General features: G+C 36.5%; 1 protein-coding gene across 4 annotated transcripts in view; it reads right to left on the minus strand.

The window, feature by feature from the left end:
* Positions 1-27,816, minus strand: part of SBF2 (SET binding factor 2) — a 464,636-nt gene that overhangs the window by 431,848 nt on the left and 4,972 nt on the right. For 2 of the 4 annotated variants that reach the window (XM_051964778.1, XM_051964777.1), the window contains exon 1: positions 25,044-27,791. In XM_051964778.1, coding sequence (XP_051820738.1) covers positions 25,044-25,098 — 55 coding nt within the window. In that variant the 5' untranslated portion in view covers positions 25,099-27,791. Of the gene's footprint in view, positions 1-25,043; positions 27,792-27,816 lie in introns of those variants that run through there. The other 2 variants (XM_051964776.1, XM_051964779.1) reach the window with 2 other exon arrangements.

Raw genomic sequence — 27,816 nt, forward strand, 5'->3', positions numbered from 1 at the left:
ATATCTTGGGGAAGAGGGAAGTAAGGGAAGAAGAGAGAAAAAATTGAAATTCAAAATTTTACAAAAATGAATGTTGAAAATTGTCTTTACTTATAATTGAAAAAATATATACCATTATTTTTTTTAATTAAAAAGCAAGAGTTATTATCTAGGCAGTCAATGCAAGAAATAAATAGCTTTAGGGAACATAAACTGTAATCTGAGAAGAGAGAGTTGATCCTGGCCAACGGGAGTCAAGCTAGAGAGAAGAATCAGCTGGAGAATCCTAATTGTACTGTACCTAGGGGGAACAACATTAAGTTGCCACAAGAAGAGAAAAGACCTCAAAGATCTTTGGTGGCAGAGGTAGGAGTTTTCCTGGTCCATATGTGTTAAATATCTAAGTGTGTGCCCCTCTATTAGCATAAGCTATGCCTACTCTTACCCTTGACATTGTATATAGAGGTGGAGAGTGTGCCCAGATTTGGTAGGGAGATGCAGCAGTAAGAGGATCAAAAAGGCATTTTGTACCTACTGCTCTTACAAAGCCATCAAGAGATACAGTTTTAGCAGTGCAAACCTACTCTGAAAACTGGAGGGAAGGGGGAATTGTCTTTATATCCCCACCCCCAGGATCTAGTCATTGAACAGAATTGAGGAAATAGCACAGAAGAGAAACTACACTTAAAAAAAAAAATTAAAATGAAATGAAGGAGAGAATTCAACAAAACAGTTTCTCAAATGACATAGCAGGTACTATATAAATAAAAATAAAATTCCTTCCCCTTCCTTTTCCTACTACTTCAAATGAATATGCAATGTTCCCTACTGAAAGTCCTCCTGCTTCTGCAAAGGAAGAAAAAACGGTCTATTTTCTCATCTCTTTTCCAGGGCCATTACATAGAGTTCATCTTTGGTTTTTTATTTCTTCTGCTGACACTATTATAGTCATTGTGTATATCCTTTCCCCAGCTATGCTTATTTGCCTCTATATCTATTCATGTAAATGTCTTCATGTGCCTTTGAACTATTCATATCTGTTATTTCTTATAAAACATTCCTATCTATTGGAATAAATAAATGGACAGACATTGCCTAATTGAGGGCAGGTCCTCTGTTTCCAGTTCTATACAATTCCAGAGTACTCCTGGAAATATCCTGGCATATAGGGTATCTCTCTTTCAGTGTTTGACCTTGTGGCCAGTGCTCAGAAGCACTTTACTACTTTTACTTTACTAACTACTTCTAATTCCAAATCATTTTTAGAATGTTTGAACCAAATCATAGCTCCCCAAACATTGTATTAGTGCATTTTAATGGATGATAATCTTTTAATGAAATAATATAATATAGAATTAATAGAGTTTAATCAATGTCAGGAGAAAACATAGGTCTATAAAGACTCATAAAAATGTAGCACCTGGTAGATTTGAACATGTTGCATATCTCATAATAAACTGTATCAAGAAATCTGAGTGAGGAGGTACATTCTTTCAAGCTGTTAGCACAGAAAGGAAGTTTAGGAGATTTAATTGATAGGGAGCCTGCCTAGAGGTCAGACAGCGAGCACTTAATAAATGTTTACTGATTGACTGACACTAGCTATATAACTATGGGTATGACTCTCAACATCTTAGTGCCCCAAGCAGCCATCTAAGAGTAAGATTTAAAGCAAGGACTGCTATACAGTAACAAAGATCATTTCCTCATGAGAAAGTTCTTAGATCACAGACCATTTCATTAAATGTGTGATGCCACGGGAATATAAGAAAACATATTTTAATGTTATAACCAAATTATTTCAAAAGGTAATTGAGTTAAAAGAAAAAAATACCACTTCTCATGGCAAAAAATAATATAAATTTGAAGCAAATTTATTAAACAAAAGTTTATACCTGGAATTTACAAATTTGTAGATTTTTTTTAAAATGGTAAATAAATAACAAGAGTCTGTGTGTGTGTGTGTGTGTGTGTGTGTGTGTGTATCAGTTTAAGATTAGCAGAGCCTTTTAATTATTATTTTATTTGATTCTCAAAATAACCTTATAAAAGTAGATGCTCTTCTTATCCCCATTTTACAGATGAGGAAATTGAGAGTCAAAAGTTAAATGACTCAGGTCTTTTTAACAATCCAGTTCTATCACTCACTGCACCACCTACCAGCTCAATGTAAAGTAAAATGTAAATAACTTCTTCCTTCAAGTCACATACTCAATGAGCTTTTTTTTTTTTTTAATCACAAGAGAGATAAACTTCAAGATCAAAATAGACTTGAAAAAAGGTCAAAGGACTAGTTTAGCTGATATTATTATTCAAGATAACATCACATTATTTTCCATCATAGGAATACTAATTATTTGCTCTTTTATTGATTTGGTGCTAAGTTGGATAAAGATGACAATGACTAGAAAATAGATTCACCTACAATACTTTGTTGGGACATTAATTCTGCAACAGAAATTCTATACCATAATCTGTTCCCTTTCACTCAACAAGCACTTATTAGGGGGGTATTATGTTCCAGGCATTGTGCTATGTGTCCAAGAAAACAAAAACAAAAATTAAACAATCCCTGCTTTCAAGGAGTCTATAAGGTACTAGAAAAACTAATTCAATTACCTCTATGTCATTGGATTTAACCTAAATAACTATTTCAATTGTATCTTGACTTCATACAGACCATTTTACTAAAGATTAAATAATATTCCCTGATTTCCCTTCATAAAATATTTGCTTCAGGACACAGTCAACAAAGAACAAAATTTCCCTTTGTTATTTCTAGATGAAAACAGCTGGTAAATTTTCTAAAAACATGCAGAAGTACATCATAGATGATGACCTGCTAGTCACTACAGAATTTCTCATCTTCTGTACTTTCTGAAGAATGAATCACATCTCAATAATATTTTTAATTTTAATAAAATTATGTTATATAACACTTGTAAAAATGTTAAATCAAATGTTAAGTCAACTAAAATATCAGGTTTTATAAGATTCTAAAACATCAAAAAAATTAAATTTAATCAGATAACTGGTATATATTAATTAGACAACAATAGTAGATATTTTTCTAAAATAAAAGATATCTAGATCTAACATGCAGACTAATGAACACCAAAATTTTTTTTCCCAATAATTACCTCTTAAAATGAGACCTTTACACAAATAAAAGTAATCTCACTGAATTGAGGTTTGTTAATTCTTTTAATGAAATAATATAATATAGAATTAGTAGAGTTTAATCAATGTCAGGGGAAAACATAGATCTATAGACTCATAAAAAATGTAGCAGCTGGTACATTTGAACATGTTGCATATCTCATAATAAACTGTATCAAGAAATCTGCGTGAGATGTTACATTCTTTCAAGTTGTTATTTCAAGTTGAATTGAGGTTTTCTGGAATTGTTTAATAATATGTGAGTTCTGTCAAATTAATTCCTAATAGCAAAAACTGTAAGTCTGACTGAATTGTAACAACAATTATCCTATATATGTTATACCCATCTGGGATTATGGGATCACAGATTTAGAACATTAGCTACATTCTGTACCTCCATTGCAGTCTACCTCACCTTTCAGCTTTCTTGCCTCCCTGCTTCCAGTATGTTCTCCATAACTTCCATCTATAGTTAACAAATTGCCCTTTATAGAGGCCTGTAGCTCAATTCCAACTTCTTACATTTAACCTGTTTCCACCCAAAGGGTGATATCCCTGGTCACAATCTCAAAAACCACTCATCTTCTCTCAAGAGGAACTACCTTCCAACATACTAAACAAGGAGGAATATAGATATATACATACATAAATAACACCTTTTCAGATCCTGACTGCTCTCATGTATCTAACTTTTCTATCCACTAGGACATGATCTCTCTTTTCTTCAGGAGTTAAGGATCTAACTCATAAATAATCTCTTCAACTTCTCTTCAACTCAATTCCTGGTTTTATGTTATGTGTAGATCTGTGGGTATGTCCACAAATTCTCAGGCTTCTAATTTCATAGATAAAGGACCTCCCCAATAATGGTTCTATAACTTAGTCTTAGAGAGTTGCCTGGGGCATTGAGAGGTTAAATGGTTTTTTTTCAGGGCGATAATACCAGGATATGTCAATCACAAATCCTTATTAATTACCTACTATGTATCAGACACTATGCAGGATAATGGGAATACAAAGACAAAAATGAAATAATCTTTGAACTCAAGAAATTTACATTGTATTAGGACAAACATAATCTGATACATGTACTATGCATTGTCAATGAAATCAATATGTATTTTTAATTGTCCACTATGTGCCAGCTAATAAGAATAAAAAGACATAAATCAAAATATTTGCCTTCAAGGAGCTTAAATTTTATCAGGACAACCCTTCTCCCCTCTCCCTCCCCCCCCCCCCCCCACTGTATGTATGTGTATATATGTGTATAATTGAATGAATGAATATATACACACACATATATACTTATACACAATTTAAAGTTATTAAAACCTAAAACTATCCTAAGTCTTTGAAGACATTCTGTATATATGTATTTACATATAAAATAAATACAAAATATTGAAAGGGACAGATGAAAAATTAGCAGCTGGGAGAATAGGGGAATCAAAAAAATGCTTCACATAAGAGGTAGCAATTGAGCTGAATTTTGAAGTAAATTAGGGATGCTAAGCAAAGATAAAGTGAGAATTACAGAATGGCAATCTATACAAAGGCACATAGATGGGCCAAGAAGATCAGATTGGCTATACTACAAAGAACCTGAAGGAGAATAATCTAGGTAGTAAGGGTGAAATGGTAGATTGGATACAGACCATGGGAAAGTCTTGGGGCTTTAAACATCAAGTCAGAGAGTGCAATGGTCATCTCTGTGCTTTAGACATATTACCTTGATGGTGCCATAAAAATGAATTGGAAAAACAAGATATGCAATAGAGATCTTGCTGACCCACTCACTACACCATGCTGCTTTCATACTTGAGGGCATGCTCCCATCCCCTCAAACATCTTGGCTGCTCAGCTGATCAATATCTTCAATTCTCATGAGTTTCACCTTCACTCTGTCTCAATCAAACACAGGAATGGTCACAGTCATGATTTCACATGACCTATCACTATGAAATTCCTCTCTCAGATATCTTTCCATCTGCTTCATTCCTATTAAATTTACTCTTCATCTTCTTCAAGATACTCCATTCCTCTTAGTAGACCAATCTGCTATAATCTCATTTTCCTATCACTCCTAATCCTTTTGCAAAAGCCAACCCAACCCATCACCACTACCATTATCCATCTCCAACTAACATTGTTGGAAGTGTGGCTGTCACACACATCATTTTACCAAATTGGCTGGATATACTATAAATGTATATGATATTAAAATGGCCCATTCCATTGCAATCTTTTTACTTTAACCTCTGAGAGAAGACAGGAAACCCTCACTCAGCTTTGAATGTTCTCCAAGAATGCAAAAGACAACTTAATTGCTTCTACAATCTTCAGGCTAAAAATAAAGACAAAACAAAAAAATCTCTACCATCCAGATACTGTGAGTGAAAATGCCAACTACAAGTATGACAAGCCAAATTATATCATTATTATTATTATTGTTTTAATGTCTGAAGTGGGTTGGGGAGTCAGTGCTAGTGTCAGATGCACCTATACCTACACTCCAATTTTACCTGTGACATGCACACCAGATATGTGGTCCAAGGCAAGTCATTTAAACTTTTGATGTTCAAACCAATTTACAGATATATTACCAGTGAACTTATTTGTCAATTTCCTACATCTATGCCAACATTGAATCTTTAGCTGTCTTTATCAGTTTGCTGTCTGTAATTTCTCCCAATGGTTTTTATGTACTTTTCTATAATAATGATTTTGAACATTTTTTACAGTAGATATTCATCAGCTCTCTGCCAGCTTGGGCTGAAAGATCATGTACATGGAAATACAAGTGATTATCACTAGTCTGTTTTTCTTATATCAAGAACTTAGATTTCTTGTTTATGTAAAAAAAAAAAAATAACTAATTAACCAACATATGGAAGTGAAATTAAATGAATGAGGACTCTATCTCCTAACTATATTTTTATTTCTGATTCCTAAGCCATCATCTACCTTTTCTATGTATATCAGTTATAAAAGAATTTGCTTCCTCCTTTCACTGAGCAATTTTTAACTTAAGTAGAATAGCATGTATATAGTATCTTGAGCGTTTAAGCTTTATAAAAAGTTTTAATTCATCTCAAACTTACTTTATACTAAATCATTTAAATTAAAGAATGTTGAATATTCTGTATTAAAATCCAAAAATAAAGCAACTTTAATGAATGTTGAATATTCTGTATTAAAATTCAAAAATAAAGAAAAGCAATTTTGATGAAAATAAATTCCTAGTGTCCCAGACGACTTTCTTATAAAAGAAAATGTTACAAATGAGCTGCTCGAACTCTATTAATGGGACTACTTTCCATACTCAAAGTTCCTAAATCAATGAAATCACATATGCACCAAAAAAAAAAAAAAAAAAGTGTCACAATTTACTGTATAAACTTAAAAAACTCATTTCACCTTTTTAGGCCTTAAATGACTCCTGTCAATTTATGTTAAAACTTCTAAAGTTACTTTTAGCTCCAAAAATCTCTTGGTTTATATCTGACCAGATTGAATCTTCATAAAATCTTGTCAACATCATTAAAAATGGTGTTTTTGTTTTTCTGGAATCCTGGTTATTTGAAAGAAAAAAAAACACACAACTTTCAGAGCTCTAAATGTATATTTCTTTCTTCTTTGTTTCTGTCCTCTTGTATTTTATTAGCTTTATTTACTATAATTAATTCTATATATGTTTTGGTTTATAAGATGTATGAAAGCAAGAACATAATTATTTGGCATAGCATCTGTCTCAAAGGAAAACAGCCAGCATTCTTTTCAAATTCCCCAGGCTTGTGTGGGACAATTATGCCAAGTATTAGTGCAACTCACCCTCTTCCCAAATGCATTTCCAAATTTTCCATTGCAAATTAATTTTCATCCTATTCCTCTTTTCTACATTTGTTCAGATACTTGATTCTTTTTCTTATATGATGCTAGATTTTTATTAAGCAAAGAAAAAGGCAGGATCTATTTGCATACTTAAACAGGTGCTACTAACTCCTAAAAGATTTAGTTATATCAAGTTCACTGAAAAAATCAAGTTCATTGAAAAAATTCAATGTTTTATTTAAATACAAGATCTGAATTTCCAAAGGTTTTCCATATTATATTTTTAATGAGTTTTATTTGGAGCATATTTCTATAAAAGAGAAATTAACTTGAAACTCGGAAGTTCCAGAACAGCATCCAATTATTTTTCTTTATTTTACCAATATAACCAAAATCAGACCCTCATTTTACCTTAGATTTTTTGTTTTTAAAACATAAAGAAAGTATGCTAAACCAAGGAACAATGCTGACATTTGCTAAATGTCCCTTTCTGTGAAAGGCCTTTTACTCTGAATTACAGAATCAAACAATCAGAATTATAAGAGAGCTGAGAAGTCATCTAGCTAGTATATACCTCAAGAATCCCCTCTATAACATATCTGACAAATGCAAACCCAGTCTCTCCCTGAAGAAGTCTCTTCAAGGTAAGAGAACCTACTACCTCTAGAAACTATTCCTGCCGTTTGTTAAGCTATTCTTACATCAAACCTAAATAAGTTTCTGTGCAACTTCTACTCATGATTCCTACTTCTCCTATCTGTTCCCACAGAAGGATTACAGAAGAATTTGAGACATAAAGATTTCAGTTGTCATCTAACTTAACCTATACACAAGAATCCATGATTTACTCTTATGAGTGGGCATCTTGCCTAGAATAAGGCCTCCAAAGCGGGGAGGTCATAACCTTTAGAACAACCTATCCCACTTTTGGACAGCATTTCTCATTAACAGGTTCATCCTGACATTGAGCCAAAATATCACTCTTTGCACCTTCTACTCATTGCTCCTGATTTGGCCAAAGAAATTAAGTCCAATAATCTTCCTCTAGCGAGCCTTTCAAATACTGAAAGACGATGATTTCATTACTCCTAAGTCCTACTGTCTCCAGAAAAAAAAAAAAATCTCAATTCCTTCAAGTGATTCTCAAATGACATAATCACAAGACCCATAATCACCATCCTGGTCAAGCTCCTCTGGACACTTTCTAGCTTATCAATGCTTACTAAAATGTGGAGCTCAGAATTGAACACAATACTACAAATGTAGTCTGATGAGGTCAGATTATAGTAACAAAATTATCACTACAATGTCCCAGACATTATGTTTCTTAAAGGACTTTTCTGATAACCATATTTACCCACACCAATTTCTGACCAATTGACAGGCTGGGCAGGTAAGTTTGAAAATCCTGAGAATGGTAATACCCTTCAGCCTGCTTCCAGCTTAGCTCCTAGTCATCATCCTAAGGGATGTGGAGAGGAAACCAGTCATCTCTAGCAGCTACAAACCAATTGTAATTTACTATGTGGGCTCTCCAAAAGAAAGCATGTGCCAGACAAGTCCACTTCCCCTTGTGTGGGTCAGAAACCATTAATAAAATAACTGGATAGATCTCTAGAAGAAAAGCAAAGTTTATTTACGTTCTCGAAAACGGGCGTACTACCAATAGAGCAGACAATCAAAGGGAGGAGGCACCGTAGAGGGTAGGGTCGGCGCTTTTATCCCTAACACAAATTCCCCCTCCCACCACTGACCCTCATCCTTATTGGCTGAGGATCTTACATTCTAAACGCGGGAACTATCCAAGAAATTGAACTTGACCAACAAGTACATAGTTGCCCATATTTGGCTGAAATAGGGAGGATAACAAGAAGGGGACTTAAGTATGCCCTTAGGGGGCTAACAGGGAGGGGAAAGCAGGAAGAGACTTTTAATTATGTCCTTAAGATATCAGGGAGGAGACACTTTGCAGGGAGGAGACACTAAGTATGCCCTTGACCTTAAAGTCCTTCAGGCCTACTCAAACTTTGAAATAGATGAAGCCTTACTCGATTTTCACAACTGTCTTGAAAGATCTCATTTTATCTCGTTCACCCTCACACCCCAGTGGAAATAGCCCAGCACCCAAAAGCTCTGGGAAAAGCAGCATTCATCATACCACTTTCCTAGCTTCAAGAATGGTTCCTGTAGGCGGGAAGCAAACCTTGTAGCAAAGGGGCTTACCATGTCCCACCATCAATGTCAACCATGGACCAATTGCCACCAAGGGGAATTCACCAAGTTCAAAATCCACCCAATGGTACTGCCATCCAGTTTACATCTTTCTATCTTGTCCAAGAATATACTGCATAAGAGAATGAAGTTGACCAGTTCTTTTTGATTCTTGAGGTGGCTGCTTTATTTTCTAGATTTCCACAATTATTTCATAGCAGCTTCTAAAATTTTCCAGGAATCAAAGTCCAGACACAGACCTTTGAAATTTGCCAACTTCATTCTCCCTCCTTGAAAAGCTGGACAATTATCTCTTTCTAGGTTTGTACTACTTCTCCTATTTCGTTTTTCAAAGATCCCTATTAATAAACATAGGATTACAGATCAGAGGACCATAAATTTAGAATTTAGATATTTGAGATCACCAAAACCCTTATTATACAGTTGAGAAAACTGAGGCCCAGAGAAATCAAGTGATTTGCCTGATGTCATACAGATAGTATGTGGCAGACTATAAGATGAACCCAGGTCTTCTACCCTGAATCCAGACCACTTTCAATAGCCCCAGATTACCTTCCAACTAACTTCTCTCCATACCCTGAGATGTAGTTTGTCTGGGTCTAGTGACACAGGTAGCTAGAGACTTCTTAACTTATTTTAGGCATCAAATTCCTATTTGTCATTTTTATTCCCCATTTTCTAGTCCAAAGCTCATTTTGCTTGAGCAGAAATGTTTTTTTCTTTGTTGTACCTGTCCCATCATTCACCTCAAGCAGAAATCCTGTCATTCTGAGTCTCCTGTTTTCTTTAATATGGTTTTGTGAAAATCTTTTGTTATCCTTAATTTTTCTTACTGTGCCTGGCACATGGCAGGTATTATATAAATGCCATTATTTTCATCATCATTATTACATAGACTAAATTTTCTAGCGTCAGCTTATTTTAAACTTAAACATTCTTGATGCTGTCTTGCTTCCATATTATACCATCCATACTTTTGAAATCCCCCACTATGCCTTCCATTTTATCATACAAACATATGTAAACCATAGGCTGGTCAATATATCTACATCAATCTCTTCAACAATTTCCTTTTTCTTCCCTCTCATAAGAATTATATAAGTTTAGAAGTTCATTCTTAAGCACATACTTCCTCTTCCCCACCCCTAATTCTACATAAGTCTACTTCTCCTAGAGAATTTTAGATCATGGGATCTTACAATTTAGAGTCTGAATCCTCTGATATATCTTCTCCAAAGTTCTAGGATGCATGCCCATATTTCCTATCTTTTCTCACAAATGTCAAGATGGATTGCTCAACTTTAGCCAAGATTTCCTTAATCTTCCTATTTGAGGAGAAGCAAATTCATAATAGAATTTCCACCACCACCTCACCTCCAGTTATTCCACTGTTTGCACTGATAATGAAATTATCATTAACAGTTATAAATCCTCTTCTCCTTGATATATCTAGCATTTCCTTGTCTGTATATATTCATGGTATCATCTCCTACAAAAGCACAAGCTCCTTGGGAACAAGAATTATTTTGTTTTTGCAGGCCTAAAACTAGCACACTATACAAAGAAAGTACTTAAGAAAGAGTTGTTGTTTGTCCTTTCTTCTCAAAAAGGACCATGACATTAGGGAGGTGAAGCTATGACATGTAAGTAAATTGGATTTGAGGGAGGGAGGAAGTAAGACACCAGCCTTACTTTCTCCTCTAGAGCCATCTGGATTCAGTGGCAAGATCTAGATTAGGACTACTAGAGAGTGCTCTGAATGTAGTAGAAAACTGCTTAAGAAACATCTCTTTAATTGAATAGTGGTACTGAAAGGAAAAATGAAGGGATTTAAAAAAAAAAAAAATTCAGAACCATACATATATAGTTACTTAGCAAGTAGAAAAGCTGAGAACAGATAAGGAACAAATTAATGTATCAGAAGAATAAGCATTTAGACAGCCAAAAGGGAAGCACTCTTATCTTATGCCCAAAGGACGCCATTAACTGTAGTTACTCATAATTAGCAACAGTGTGCTACCAATGCTGGAGATCTGAATTATCTGCCCAACTCAGCATGGAGGAGCTAGAATTCTGTGCAGTTTCATAGATAAGATAAGGAGCTGTGCAAACCAAGGAACTTCCTGTTAGTGTTTGGAGCTCCCTAATTATTTTGGGAATATAGTTTTGCTATCCTGAGTGAGATCTGATCCATTCATCTGAATATGGTGTTACTAATAGTGGCGCCAAAATTAATATTATAGGGCAGTCCTAATTTCAACCTGTAAGCTTAATTATTCTGGCATATATATAATTCTCATTAGAATCTATCACCTCAGAAATTTGACTAATTTGTGTCAGTTGTACATCTTCCAATAGGTTCAGCCATTACTGATTAACGCAAGGAAAATATGTCCTTATTTGTGCCCATTAACGGAAAGGAATTGGATTCTTATTTAACAGAATGGCTCACTTTGTCTATTTTCCAGAAATGATATCCAGGAAAGAAGATGCATGCACCCTGACCTTAGAGCATTCTTAAGCTTCAAGTTTAAAATTATAGCAGATTCTATGTTCTCAAGTGAATTGAGATACAAGACAGATATGTGGCTATTAATAATAAATATTTCAATTTTTAAAGAATTTTAATAAAGAATAATATGTGATCAAAGATAAGCGATACATAGGATGGATAAGCATAATTATATTGACTACACATCAATGATGAGGCCACAGATTTGTTAATCAGATGCAGAAATGTGGTTGATAAAAATTAGCACAAATATGACAATATGTGTAAAGCACTCTGCAAACCTTAAAGCACTACAAAAATTCAAGCTACTATTATTATACCAGAAAGAGGGGATGGCCTTTGTGATTATGCTATTTACTGTTCACTGTTGTTATTTGTGTCCTTCATTCTCAAAGAGGATCATGACATCAATGAGGTGATGCCATGACATACAAGTGAATTGGATTTTAGAAAGGGAGGATGTGCAAAGTCATCAGCCCTACTCTGTCCTTCAGTGCCATTTGATCCAGTGGCAAGATATTGCTCATGTGAAAGTTCCTTCAACCTTGAAGGAACTACAGATGTTTAACCAAACAAAGAAAATGCTCAGTGGTGATGTAAAAGCTGCCTTCGAGTAAATGAAGGGTTATCATATGACAGAATCACTCAAGTGGTTTTGTTTTGACTCCAGAATCCAGTAAGAAGACCGGACAGAAACTGAAGATGGACAGTTTTAGGTTTTAGAAAAGGAAAATTTCCTCTGAATTACAGTTATCTAAAAGTAGAATGAGTTGCCTTGGGAAATAGTGGGTTCTCTCTTAAAGTCTACTGTAGTGTTCTCTTCTTTTTCTAAAATATATGATCATTCTCTCTGGGAGCAGGTTTCTTGGGGAGGTTTCTAGAGGCAGCCTTAGTTTCAGTTCAAATCAATAATCACCTCAAATACAGCCAGGAGTTAAAATCCAATCTTTTATTCTTCCTCTGCCAACTTCAGCCTCTCCTCTTCCAAATCCTTCGTTTTGCCCAACTGCAGTTTCTGGCTTTTCAATCTCCCCAACTGACTTCTCACTTGTGAATCTCCCGATGTCTCCTCACTGACTTGTGGCTCTCAATATCTCCAACTGACCCTCGATGAGAATGAGAGCTTCTTATATATGATATCTTAAAGGTGTGAACCCAAAGGTTGACTCCTCCTCTGAGAGAGTAGCATTGTGGGAGGTGTAAACTTGGATATCTCCCGACTTGTGAACTCCAATGTGTGAGCCAATGTATGAACTCTCAAAGGTGTAAACATAAGGTTTGTTTCTATCAATTCCAGTGACTTAACACCTTGTTTCAAGTTCTGGCTCATAACAGTCTACAAAGAACAACTGCATGACCAACAACATTTTAGAGAGATTACAAGGGAATTACCAATAAGAAAAAGATTGGACTGGATCCTCTCTGACTTTTTTTTCAAAACTGAGGTTTTGCGACTTTGTTTCTGTTACACAGTGATAATAGCACCTAGCCTCTTCCAACATCTATCTAGTTACAGAATTGAGATACACTCTACCAGAAATGAAATCCATCAATCAATATAAAAAAAAATAAGAGATAACTTACTGCATGAAATCAACATTTGGAAGCTGTGGATTTCAAATGGACTTCAAATATGTAATCTTGAAAAGCCAGGGGACATTGAAATACAAACAGAAAACAATCCAGAAAAACCTAGAAAGGTAAATTAATTGGAAGGATGTGCTAACATTCTAATAAGTGGGGAAGAAACAAGTGTCTCCTCAGATCCTTAATGTGTTCAAAGTAAAAAACTAAAGGAATTAAATAACAAAAAAACTGATTCTGGAAGAATACTGGTATTGTTCTAAAAGCATTAAGAGAGAAAGAGAAGGGAAAGTAAGAAGAGGAATATAATAAAAAAAAAAAAAGGAGGAAGGGACGATAGAACTTATTTCTCATAATTTGAATGAGAGAAGAGTATACAAACATGGAACTGAAGGGGTGAAAAGAGTGGGCACCATATTAACCTCATAATATGAGGTTAATATTCATAACTGAGATAAAGGGGATTGAACATACAAACATTTGACATACAAATACATCAAATTCAAAAAAGAAAATAAGCAAGAAGATATGGTTGGACAACAATGGGTTAAGAAGGAAGATATACAACTGCAGAGGGAATACTGCAGAGGGAATACTTACAAATAAAACAAACTTCTAATATTATTTTTAAAGGTAAGAGAGAAAGGAAAGATACAAATACTTACATGTACTTTACAAATACTATCTCATTTGGTCCTCACAACAACTGAGGGAGGTACTATCATGACCCCCAATTTACAACTGAGAAAACTGAGGCAGACAGAGATTAAGACACTTATCCAGGTTTACAAAGCTAGTAATTTAGGTCTTCCTGACTCTAGGACCAGCATTCTATCAACTCAACCTTTTGGACAACTGGGGAAAGGACTAACAAATTCTAGTATATAAGGAAATATTATACTCCAAGAAATTAGGAAAGAGGATTTTATGAAAGGACAACAAAACAATTTTGAAAGGCTTAAGAATTTTGATCAAAGTAATGACCAACTATTATCTTTGGAAGACTATGATGAAGCATGGTATCTGCCACTTGACAGAGAAATGATAGACAGGAGGTGCAAAAACACACATTTAAACACATATTATGACTGCTTTCATAATCCCCCATTTCTCACCCTCATTAATAACCAATAGAAAAGAGGATTAAAAAATCCCAAACCGCCTTATGATTACTTAATTATGCTTATTTGTTATAAGGAAGTTTGAAATTTTTTATCCTCTTTTCTATTGGTTATTAATGAGGGTGAGAAATGGGGGATTATGAGAGTTAGCAATCATAATGCCAAAAAACTAGGAGGGTCACTATAAATTAAATTATTTATATTAAATTAGCATAGAAAATAAGGGAAGGAAATTCAAAAGGAAGCAAAAATAAACAAGACAGTTTTGAAAATAGCATGCACAATTTATTATATATTTTTAAAAATCAAATGTTACAAAATGAAGATTTTTTTAAACTTATTTTACAACAACTGTGAAATTATTTTTTGTGTGTTTACATTCAGTACAAAAAAAAAAATTAAAGACAAGCAATGTTCTCTCCAAATAACCTTCATTTCCTTTAAACAATTATAGCTCTATCACCCATGAATTTATCTAAACTCTTATGTAAACTCCTATACACTTAGGAAATGATTACTGAACAAATTATTTAATACTAAAGATTATATCCTTATTTAATAAGTGAAAATATTGTTTTTATATGAAAAGATTTTTTAAAGAAAGGTAACTTATAAAGATATCTGTGTGTTAACTTGAATCAAAATTAATATATCAGAGTCCTTAACCAATTTTAAAAACACTTATTTTAATTAATTTATGTTAATTAATAGAAATGGTATTTTTACATATTCCAACTATTATGAAGAACAAAGCTGTCTCATATAAAGTCTTAATTTTTACTACCAGTGAATTAAGCATTCCAGAGAATTTCTATTCTTTTCAATATCATAGAAGGAAAAATGTGATATTTCAACTGATCCTACTATAAACATATAGTATATGTTTTTTATATTTCTATATAATATCATAGTGTTGGACAATATCTTCAGGATCCTAATCTGCAACCAAATATAAGTGCAAGAGGCAAAGGTATGCCCCCCAAAATTGGACAAAGTAAGAGTGGACAGACAGAAGAGGCAAACTGAGAAATCAGTCCAAAAGGGTCTATATAGACATGAAGATTGGGAAAAGTTGGGGTCAGAACAAAGCAGAACAGATAAAGGTGGTTATTCAGGAGTATGGCAGAGGAACATACAACTCTGATTCTTGTTCAAGTATGAAAATAGCAGGGCGAGAACAAACAATAAGGCAGATAAGCAGCAAAATCCAGACAAGATGACTGGCTCAGAAAACCAGTTTACAAGCCTGGGAAATCTATACAGAGTACAAGCACAAAAAACCCAAACATTACTCTCTCCCATCACCTAACCATTTGGCTTGCTTGTCTGTTTATTATACATCCCTCTGGATCTTTTTGCAAGTCTGCTCTTTATGCCTGGAATGTTCTCTCTTAACTGTGAGAAACCTTGGCTTCTTTTAAGATTCAGATCAAAAGAAATCTCCATAAGTCCACTTTTAAGGCTCCTTTCTGTTCTGTACTATCCCTGATAACATTACCTTCCATTTACTCCATGTTTATTTTGTATGTCTGATTTATATGTGTTCCCATTAGAATGCAAACTCCTTAAGGGCAGGAATTGTTGTTGGTTTTTTTTTTTTTTTTTAACGGGTATTGTCATTTGATATATACATTTTGAATAGACACTGTAAATGGACAAAAGAGTTGACCCCTTTAGAGGGGTCATTTAGAAAGAATAAAAGACTGGATAACATTTTTAAAAACTGAACCATACCTTCAACAATATCAACTTTCTCTCACCAAAACAAAAACCTCATCTTTTTAACATCATTGTTCTTCTGCTTATGTTATGTGATTGTAATAACAGTATACTACCATATAAAAAGAATAAAAATTTCAAGACACTCAAAGGGCAACAGAAAGACATGGAATAAGCATAAACAGGTGCATGCAAGAAGCAGGATAAAAGATACTATCAAAGAAATATATATGCCAAAAATAAGCCAGTCAACTTCCTAAGAGACCTAATATGTTGGGCAGGCCTTGCTGATAAGACGCTGACAAGAACTATATGGGATAAGAGGTTCAGCCTAACCTCTAAAGACAATGCTCTCCCTCCACCCTATCATAATATGCATGAATTATTATAATGTGATTGCAGTGTTCAGGAAGAACAGCCTTGGTGTGAGGGCTTGTCAAGCTCTTTTCAGGACTGCTCATTCATTTTTGGTGTCTTTCTGATAGTCTCACCTGTGGCTCCAAGAAGTTGTACCATGCACAGTGGTCACAATAAACCATTTCAGCAGATAGGCTAAGCCATGTTGAGGGTATCTAACAGACCTCAGATCTGTCCATGATGTCTACTCCAAGCACGTGAAGACTTTCCCAGAAAAATGGGCCAATGAGAACAATTTGTTCCAAAAGCCAGGAAAATGATGACAAAGATATTGTAGAGTGCTTACACCTTGGTCAGGCATCAAAGTTGCCATAGTCATGCACTGCAACCCAACCCACAGTTTTGACTTTTGTCCTGACATTGGACTTCAATGACTCAAGAAGAAAAAGAGGGTGTCAACTTTGTGCAACTCTGCCTCATTTAAATCCAATTCACATGCAAGTCAAAAATATCATCTATAATGTCACTGGTCTCTTAGAAAATGAAAAACAACTTATTAGTACAATAGCATATGTATATCACTTGTAAATAAGTAAATAAGATGCTATGGGGATGCAGGCTCAAAAAACTTTGCTTCTGCAAGAAATTTTAAGTTAGAAGACCACTGGTCCAAGTATCATTTCAACAAAACTGTTTTTTAAGACAATCAATAATCTCCTGAATTCTCAGAAGGCAGGAGTAAGTACCTTCTAAAGAACATAGACTAAAGAGCAAGGAAATTTGGTTCTTGTCTGATTTTATCTTATAGCTAGCTATTGGGAACAACCCAGAAAATCACTTCATTTCTCTGGGTATTAAGTTCCTCATCTGTGAAATGGTTTCTCTTTGGAAATTCATGAGGACAAGAATTCATATCTAGAAATAACTGATAAAAAAAAAAAACAAAAAGATCAATAGATACGGTTCTTCGAAGACAAGTTGGCCTTATACATAAATATGTCAAATCTCTTCCCTGTTCACAAATCTTCAGTGATTCTTGTTTGCCAATTCAAGTTAATATACATTTATTAAGCTCCTGAAATTTACAAATCACTGTGCTAAGCACTAGAGAAACAGTTCCTGATTCAAAAGATTTCATGTTATTGAGAGATACAATCTATACATAAACCAACATAATAAAAGGCAGAGAGTAGAGGCCAAAGAAAAGATCACCAAAGACAATGTAAAGAGACAGAAAACAATAAAAACTGGAGGAGTCAGTCAAGAAAAGCTTCAAGGAAGAGGAAACAATTGAAATGTTCCTTGAAGATCAATCAGGGAATCAATCAAAAAATATTTATTAAGCATTTACTGAGTAGGTCTAGTGCTAGGGGCTGGGCATACAAATATAGTGAATTTCTTTACAAGGAAATTACATTCTCATATGAAGACCTCAAAGAGATTAGACAGACAGTTAAGGTGAATTAAAAAACATTTTATATAAAAAATAAGGCTTGCATTATGTCTTGAAGAAAGAGAAAGATTCTAAAAGTGGAAATGAGGAAGGAATGATGCACATTAAAGGCATAGAGGCCTTTAATTAAAGGCAGCCTATTCATTTTACATTCAACAGAGGATAGGATGGTAAGTTGTGTGCCTGAAGAGGTAATGAGAAAAAAGTGAGGATGCACTGCAACCACATTATGAAGGGCCTTAATTAATCTGAAATTTATCCTTGAGGTAACAGAAGACCCCAATCTGTGCCACAGAAAAATAATATGGGATAATGTGAAGACAAGATTGGAACAGATTAAGCAGTTAAAAATTAAGTGCTTATTTTTGGGACAGGAACAATACAAAGCATCAAAAATACAAAGAAAGGTGAAAACAGTCCCTGCCAGAAAGGAATTCAGAATCTAAAAGGAAGACAACATGCAAACAATTATGTACAAAAAAAGTGACATACATACAGGAAAAATTGAAAATAATCAACATAAGTAAGGGACTAGAACTTAAAGAAATTAGGAAAACCTTTGTAGGATGTTAGCAGAGAGAGATGGGAAGCTGGGAGAACAATTAGGAAGCTATTGTAACAGTCTAAAGGAGATATAACAAGGCCTAAAGTAGGCTAATGTCCATTTAAGCATAGAAAAGGATATGAAAGCAAGAGATAATAGAGTTAGAATCAAGAGGATGTGACAAATGACTGGATGGAAGAGAGAAAAGACACAGCTAGCTAAGACTTTTTAAATATGGATAACTAGAAAACTGGTACCCTCCACAAAAATAGGGGTGTTGGTAGGAAGATTTTGTAAATGAATATGTGTTTAATTCAAAGTGTTGACAGGTCTAGTTAAGAGAGATTATAGCATGCAATTGACTCAGGACTAAGACAGAATATCTTTGGATTGGATGTGAGACAATGAAGAGAACTCTGAGAAAAGGCTTTTGGACAGATTACATGGCAATAGCTAGAAGAGAGATATGCTTTGAAGCTGAGTTCAAACTTGGAAGTAGAAACAGAAAATCCATCAAAGGAAACTAACAATCAGATAAGAAGGGACCCAAGAAATCAGTATCACAGAAGCCAAAAAAGGAGCACATATTGGGGTGATCAAGTTATGAAATAAATGTACATTTCATTAGATTATATATGGATTATATATATAAAGAACAGAAACAAAACATAATCAAAGGACTAGGTTCTGAATTATGGCTCTTCTACTTAGAGCTCATGCAAGCAGTTAACTTCTCAGAATCTTTGTTTCTACATCTTGTAAGGATTCTTTCATCTAAGAACTCAATCATTCTAATGCTATACATCCCAGCTATCCATATATTTTTTAAATACTCTACTCTAAACTCTAAGATGGCAGAAATGTCTAAACAGTTTACCTCCCTCAAGCACCAAAATTTTGAGGAAGAAAATTGAAAAGGTCACTGAATTGCCATGCTGCAGTAGAATGTTGGGTTTAGAAGGACCTCAGTTCAAGTTTTCTCTTAGCACACTATTTCTATGACCCTAAACAAGTCACCTAACCTCTTTTTGCCTCAGTTTCCTCATCTGCAAAAAAAAAAAAGGGGGGGGGGGGCGGGGAGTAGGGAAGAAACAAGAGGAGGGGAGACAGGAACACCAAATTATTTGAAGTTTTTCTGACCTAAATCTATGGTCCTATGGTTTGTAAGTTATGAAATTACTGATCCTTAGAAAAAAGAGTTTCTATAGTGATAGAGTCAGGAGCCCCATAAGAAAGAGTTCAGAGAGAGGAAGTAGAGGAAGTGAGCCATCAATGAATGGTGTCGAACTCAAATAGAAATAAGAACCATTGATTTGTATAAAAGGATCCCTGTGGCTTCATACTGATGTGGGTTTGAAGTATAAGGTTATTTATGCTTGACTGGTTTTTTCTGTTGTTTTTTGGTTTTTAGTTTTTTGTATTAAATCTTTTCCAATTTCAGTTTAATCTGAGTCCAACCATACACACCACTCTCCTGAACAGTAACTATAAGAAGAACTGAAATCTATTCTGTGCTTTGTACCAGACAGCCCACAAAGCCCCATAAAGTGGCTAAGGCAAACATGACCTGCCCTGTGCCCCCCAGTAGCATGTTTGACCTATCTGCCTCAGATCATGCTTTCTAGAAGTTTTTGGGTGAAGAGAGTGCAACATTGAGCATATTGTTAAGCAATAAGGAGGAAGCTGAGAAAGGGAAAAAAATTTTCAGAGAGTAAGCTCCCAGGGGAGATAGGAGGATATGGGAATAAGAACACAAGTAGAGAGCAAGGAAAGTTTTCTCAGGGAGTGGAGTAAAAGAAGAGGACAGTTAAACATCTGGAAAGCTTTGTCTGGCATTCGAGAACATCCCATAATCTAGGGACATTGTACCTTTCCACCCTTATTTCACATCTCTTTCCTCCAAGCTTTTTCTCTACTTTAGTCAAACTAGACAACTGTATTTTTTTATCCTTTCTTGATACAATTATTCAAATTATCTCTGAAATGGTCTCCCTTCCCCTCTTTGCCTGTTGAATTTCCACTTAGACTAAAACTAAACTCAAATGTCACCTCTTCTATGAAGTCTTCTCTGATCCCTCATCATTAGCATTCTTCTCCCCATTTTCTCCTTACATAGTTGTGTAGGAGGAGCTGAAATGTCCATTTCATTTGATTATGATATGAATTACTGAAAAAGAACAGAATCAAAGGACCAGGATCTGAATTATGGCTCTTCTACTTACTACTTGTATGAGCTCATGCAAGCAGTTAATTTCTCAGGATCTTTGTTTCCATATCTTGTAGGATTCTTTCATCTAAGAACTCAATCCTTCTAATGCTATACATTCCAGCTTACCAAAATTTTTTAATACTCTATAATCTAAACTCTATGATGGCAGGAATGTCTAAACAGTTTACCTCCCTCTGAGCCTAGCAGTACTTTGTACTTAATATTTTAATTGTTGACATGTTTCAAAACTCTGTAACACAATCTTAACCTGTCCTTGCTCAGCATCCCAAAGTAAATTTCCAAATTATTCCACTTACCTCAAAATTAACAGGTATAGAATTGAGCTCTCCTGACAACCCAGTCCCTGTCCACCATCATCACCAAACTGGTGCCCATTCCCAACTTCAATGAGTGACACCTCCATTTGTCTATGTCAGAGATGTCAAACTCTGGCCAAACAGGTTACAAGTAGCCAAGTGGTTGGCATTCTGGGAACTTGATTAAAATATAATTGGGAAATATCTAATAAATAAATAATACAACACAACACAGATAAGATTTATTTGTGGTATTATAAGTCAGTAAATTGCCCACAGGAACCTGTTTCTATTTGAACTAAATACCATTAGACTGAGTCACATCTGTCAGGCCTTGTAGATAATTACTCATCATTGTCAAGTTGGCTTTCATATTTAAAAAGACATAATTATGCTATGTTCTATAACAAGTGATAATATCACAAATGAACCATATATTACTTTTCAGTATTTGACATTTGGACTAATAATGAAAGAAGTCCCAACTACTTTGAGATGAAAACAGATTGGAACCTCAAATTTCACTGTATAGATTTTATTGAGAATAACAACAATTTACAATAACACTTTACAGTTTACAAAATATTTCATTCCACTATATCATTTGAGTCTCACAATAACCCTGAAGGTATTATTATGCCGATTTCATAAGGTAATAGCAACTGATTGGAGATTTGAAAAATATATAGAAAATTGTGATATACAGCAATTATAAGCATTATATTTAAAATTACTTCACAACTGTCAGTGTCAAACTAAATCTTTTTAAAAATCTGAATATTGTTGCCATACTATAAACTTACACGATATTTACTCATCCTTCTTCATTTATTATTTCACCTTCTTAAACCTTGATATTTCTGTGATTTTCACAACATACCCTACCAATGAAGACCAAAAACTCCCTCATGATTTAGTAGATAGTTTCATCATCTACTGGGACCAACTTCATGTGATAACCAACCTGAACCTAACCATTAGACTGATCCTGAAGCTTTTTGGAGAGGACTTTCCATACAGTCTTTGAATCCAAGATCTCTGTGAGCCAGAATAGGACTTTAGTGGAAGGAATAACATTTACTCAAACTTAATTCTAAAACCTAAAATCCTGTGAATATTCCTTCACAGGTAATAATCCAATAATAACTAAGCCAGGCACCATTTGCTTAAGATAAAATTCAAGGTAACTATGAGAAAATTACTGTTACAGTAAAAATGAATGGATAACCAATATATATATATACACATATATATAATATTTATATAAATGATCATTCAAAAAGCATATTCTCCCCAAAGGGTAGCTCATTATTGCAAATACCATAAGTTCACATCTTAACCTTCATTCAAATATTTGAAAAATATTTCTGAGAACAAAAAAACAAGAATGAAGCATTACATTTAAACATATCAATTTTGATGCTTTTTCCATATGATACCAACTTCTTTATATTGAGTGACTCCTTTGGTAGAGAATGACAAATCTTTTAAAGCAATCAAGAAAATATCTCAAAAATATAATATAAAACTTTAATAAAAATTACAGTTTTAACATTTAAAGAAATGATGAAAAACAAAATAAATAATATATGTAACCCTTAAATCACATAAAGTCATTCTAAAAAAGTGTATTCTAATTCATAAAACTATTCAACAAGAAAACAACATCTGCCATTTGGGAGAGATCCTGAGTCTCCTGTTTTTCAGGAGGGCTTTTATCTGCCACCAAAAAACAAAACAAAAACCCAACAGATAGTCAACCTGCATGAAGTACCACTATCTATGATTCTCTAAGATTCAGAAGAAATTTTTAAAACTTTTGAATTTTGAAATGGAGAAGCTGAGTTTCATTTAAGAGAGAGGGTTATTTTACATATCTTATTCAAGTTGTATCAAGTTTTAATATTAAAAATAATTAATATGGAAGAAAAAAGATACAGTGAATTTGTGGTTTACAATGTAGATTACAATTCTAGAAAAATCTAATCAATGACACATGAGAATCTTTCTGTATCAGGGTCTCTTGCTATATAATGTTAATGAACATAAATCTTTAAATTGTGTTTTTAGCAAGTCTAAATATTTAAGTAATAAAGTCTGGGGAAAGAGAAGGGGGAGCTTTTATTCATTAAAAGATTCATAATTTCTTAATAATTTAACAAATGAAACTTAATTTTCATTGCAAGAATGTGCATTTTTTTAAAAACTCCAAAATAACATATTACTAAAATTTAAAGTATTATTGGAAAAAAATGTCAAATATAGACAACTAACTAGTTGACCAATGGGGGGGGGGGGTGGGGGGGGTGGGGAGAAGTATTTTGTTAACTGTCAAGATTCATTATCACCCAACTAATAAGTTGCTAAAAGATGATATAATGTGGCTAATAACTAAACACAGAAGGAAAAGAAATTGATGAAACTTTTGAGTTATCCTATCACTGCAGAACTTCTATATTCACACTCTATCAAGCTGACAGTGGCTGGCACATAGTAGTTGCTCAATAAATGCAAATTCCCTTCCTCCTCTCCCATTTGTAAATTAGGTGAGCCCTTCTCTTTGGAACATTCTTATAAAGATCAGGATAACCAGGAGTGATGAAAAGTTATTATTGTTGCTAACAGTAGCTAATATTTCTATGCTAAATTTAAAGTTTAACATACTGTTGGTCCTTCTAACCCCACGGTGAGATAGGTGCCATTATCCTCATTTTACGAATGATTAGACTGAGAGAGAAATGGGTCACACAAGTACCTAAGGTAAGATTTGGACTTTTTCAGTCTCCAAATCCAACCATCTAAGAAGAAATGGGAAAGTTCCAACAAGGAAATTACACCGAGGGACAAACAGCTCAGTGGGGAAAGTAATAGCCTAAAACAAACATCTGTTCTAACCTGTGAGGTGGTGACCAAAAGTCAAGTAACAAACTCAATTTGGTTTCCTTATCTGTAAAATGAGGGTAGAGGAAGTAAGATCTTTCAGTTTTCTTTCTAATATTATACTAAAATAGAAGAGCTTTCTATGTTCCACTTAATACTGCTGTGTTCTTATGGACATAAAAGCACAACAATAAATGAGAAAATTATTATAAAATTCCTAAATTGTGAAAGCATGAAAAAAGTAATTTAAAAAATCACTCAGCTATAAGGGTACGAAGGTATTCTTTACAAAGAAAGAAGTGTTTTTTTTCTTGTGAGAACAAGGGAAGCATACATTTAAAAGTTCAAGTGTCCAACTTAACTAAATCTTTTTTAGTGACATTCAATTGTTTTACTTTGGAAATCTCTCACCCCCATCCAGAAAGAATTGGACAGGGCCATTTCTCAGGGAAGCTCATTAGCCTGGCAAGGTAATCCCACCTCCAGGGCCCCGTCCTTAAACCAATGGCCATCTTGGGGCTCCCACAAGTGGTTTACACAAGGCCCCCAAGAGCGAAGGATGAGGCTCAGCAGAACTTGCAGCAAAGGGCAGCTCTCCAACATCATTCATCATCACTCACCCGGGACCCGGCCACGGGGTTTTTCCAGGAGAGGACAAGCTCCCTCGGGGCCCGCCCCCATCCCACCAAGCTCCCAGGCCTCATTCAGAAGCAGGGGAAGCCCCCCACTCCCAGCCCCATTCCGTCCGCAGGGCTGGCACCCGGTAGGGCCTAACCCCCGTTTTCCATCCTTCTTTCCATCCCTCCCGCCAGGGCGGGGCAGGCTGTGTCCTCCTCCTCCCACCCCTCCCATGGTGGTCAGCGCAGCCCCGCGCCCGGTCCGCCAGCAGTGCGCCCCGACCCGCATTCGGGCCGTTCGCGTAAGGGTCAAATGCGGGGCCGGAGAGGTTGAGTCCCCGGCCCGCCCGGCCCGGCCCGGCCCGGCGTGGCGGGACGCGGGTAGGCGCCCCTGCAGGGCCGTTGGGCCCGGCGCGGTGTCCCGGGGATCTGCCCGGGGCGGGGGCGGGGGCGGCGGCCGAGGGGAGGAGGCGGGGAGGGGCCGGGGGCGGTGCCCGCCCGCCCCGTGCCGGCCCCACGCCCTTACCTGTCTTCTCGTGGTCATAGCCCACCACGATGAAGTAGTCCGCCAGCCGCGCCATCGCCGCCGCCCCCGCGCCCGGGAAGCGGGACCCAGTCCCCGTCGCCGCCCTCGCCGCCGCCGCCGCCCGCCCGGCCCGGGAACGCTCAGCATTTTCCCTCTACCGGCGGTAGTAGCAGCGGCGGCAGCGGCGGCACTTCAGCCATGTTTGACAACCGAGGTGCACTCTGCGCCTGCGCCGGGCGCCGCGCCGCGCGAGACTCGCTCCTCCTCCCGGCTCCTCCCCCCTCCCCGCTTCCCAGAGCTTCCCTGGAGCTACGCAGCCAATATCCCGGTGGCCCCGCCCCTCCCCCGCCGGGGGCGCTCCTCCCCCGTCGCTCTCGCTTCTCTCCCCTCCCCAGCCCGCGCCGGGGCTGGAAGCAGTTATGGCTTGCTCGGGCCTTTCCTCTCCGCCGCCCACTTGTAGAGCAGGACCCGAGCGAGCCGGGGGGCGTCTCACGAAGACTCCGCGGTCAGTGTTTTGGAAGCTGCCCAGCCACGGCTTTTGCTGCTCGTTTCCTGTTGATGTAACGCGGTCAAGCTTTCAGAAACCTCCGAGCAGAGAAGGGGGTTGCCCTGCCCGGCCTGGGTAACCAGGCTGTCTCCCCCTCCCCCCCGTGTCAGGGCCCCAACATCATTTGTATGCCAGCCTGCTCCCCGAGGGGCGAGCGCAGGCCACCTCCGACAGACAGCCACTCCTTCCCCCACCCAGTTTGCCCTCCATTGAACCGTCGGCCCGCAGTCTGTGGCCTCTGCTGTCGGGCCACTTTACTGCTCTAGGCACTTCCATCAGATCCCAGGATCCCTGGAAAAAAGCGGGGAGGCGTCATCAGAATCTCTCGGGTACGGTTTCGTCAGCTTCCAGATTTAAAACTCGTGGACAATCTGAAGTCTAGGACTTTGCCCTTCCTTTTCATCGCCAACCAGCAACTTGAGTTCGACCAGTGCGGTCTACTATTCGAATATTTACACCAAACCATGCCATTTTAGAGTTTGCAATTGTCAGACTGGTACTGATCGAGTGCAGGGTACAACTTGTTTTAATGTATTCCCGATCAGTGAAAACCTTTTTTCAAAGCCTTTGTCTCAGACTTGAAAGGGACTTAACAGATAGATCATCTACTCCAAATTTCCACTTAAGTGCAGAAGTCCTCCTCTACAACCATAAGGAGATTGCTTATCCAGACTCAGTGGGTGAACTGTTCCTTCTATGGCTCACAACCGCTCTCTTCCTCATTCCATAAACTGAATTGAACTCTGCCACCATCACCACTACCTCGTCCTTGTAACTTCCACTCGCAGCTTCTGCTTCAGTCTTTTGATGCTTACAGAGCATGTCTTCTTCGTTTTTCACATAACAAATATTTGAAGAAAGTGATATTCTCTGAACTAAGAGTAAAAGGTAGAAGATGCAGATTTAGACTTGTGTAAAATTTCCCGACAATTAAAGTTATCCAAAAATGGGATGAAAGCTTTAGGTTCCCTTGGAATAGAGATCTCCAAGCAAAATACAACAACAATAACAAACTCCAAAGCCACTTAACTTGCTGAGTGTTTTTTAACTGTGTAGGTTACTCTACATTTCTGTGATGTCTTCCTAAATCTTTCCTAGTATTTAATAGCTTTGTAAAGGATGCTAACAAACATTTCATTTAATCTAAATATTTCTAATCCCGGTGCTTTATGAGTTCAAAAGTAACATTTTAAAATAACTGGCTTTTAAGGCCCCCTTCCTCTAGTCAAGGTCCTCTGACAAATCGTATATGGCAACTTGCAGAATCTAGTTTTAGCGTGTAGTATATATACATAACATATGCATATGTACCTAATATGAGGCCACATTCTGAGTACATACAAATATTTCATATACAAATAAAGTAGCTTCACCCTTTGCTCCCCAGCCAACAGCTGCCTGGAGGCTGGGGCTGATAAGAGCCTAACTACACAGCCAGATTAGTCCGGTTGGCCAGAGTCCAGAAAATCCCCGGAGATCAACAAAAACACCACCACCTTTCACTAGCTGCCTGAACAAATGTAGATTTGTTTTCCCCAGAGTCTCTGGAAGAAACTCCCGGGATAAAAGAGGCCACAGTCTCTGGGACCCAAAGCATCTCCTTCCTTGTCTCAGGACGGAAATGGCAAAGAGATAAAGAAAAAAGGGAGGCTGGCCAACTTCTGACTGCTGCAGAGCTGCAGCCTTTTGTGGGTAAAGTGGCTAGTTCTCTAAAAATCATTCAAAGTACTTCCTGTGGTTTGTTTCTGCTTAACAAATTGGTAAGCTGAGGTTTATTGGTTAGAGAATACTGGCTGAGATCTACTCTTTGCAAAGTCACTGCAGTCCTGTATCATATTTATGTAATAATAATAATAAAAACAACACTTATCTAGGGCTCACTCTGTGTTAGGCACTGTGCTAAATACTTTACAATTATTACCTCATTTGCTCTTTACAACAACCTTAGGAAGTAGATGCTAAAAGCTTTACAAATATTCATTTAATCCTCATAATAAATCTAAGAGGTAGGTGCTATTATTATCCCCATTTGAGATGAGGAAACTGAGACAAATAGGTTAAGTAACTTGAGCAGGATGACACAGTAGGTATCTGAGGCCTAGATGGGAATTCAGATCTTCCTAATTCTAGGCCTGAAGTTCTATCTACTGTGCTACCTAGCTGCTATATACCTATACATTTCCATAAATACATACTAGATAGATAGATTGATAGACCTATATATAT

This window comes from Antechinus flavipes, chromosome 6, assembly GCF_016432865.1.
Source record: "Antechinus flavipes isolate AdamAnt ecotype Samford, QLD, Australia chromosome 6, AdamAnt_v2, whole genome shotgun sequence".
NCBI lineage: Eukaryota > Metazoa > Chordata > Mammalia > Dasyuromorphia > Dasyuridae > Antechinus > Antechinus flavipes.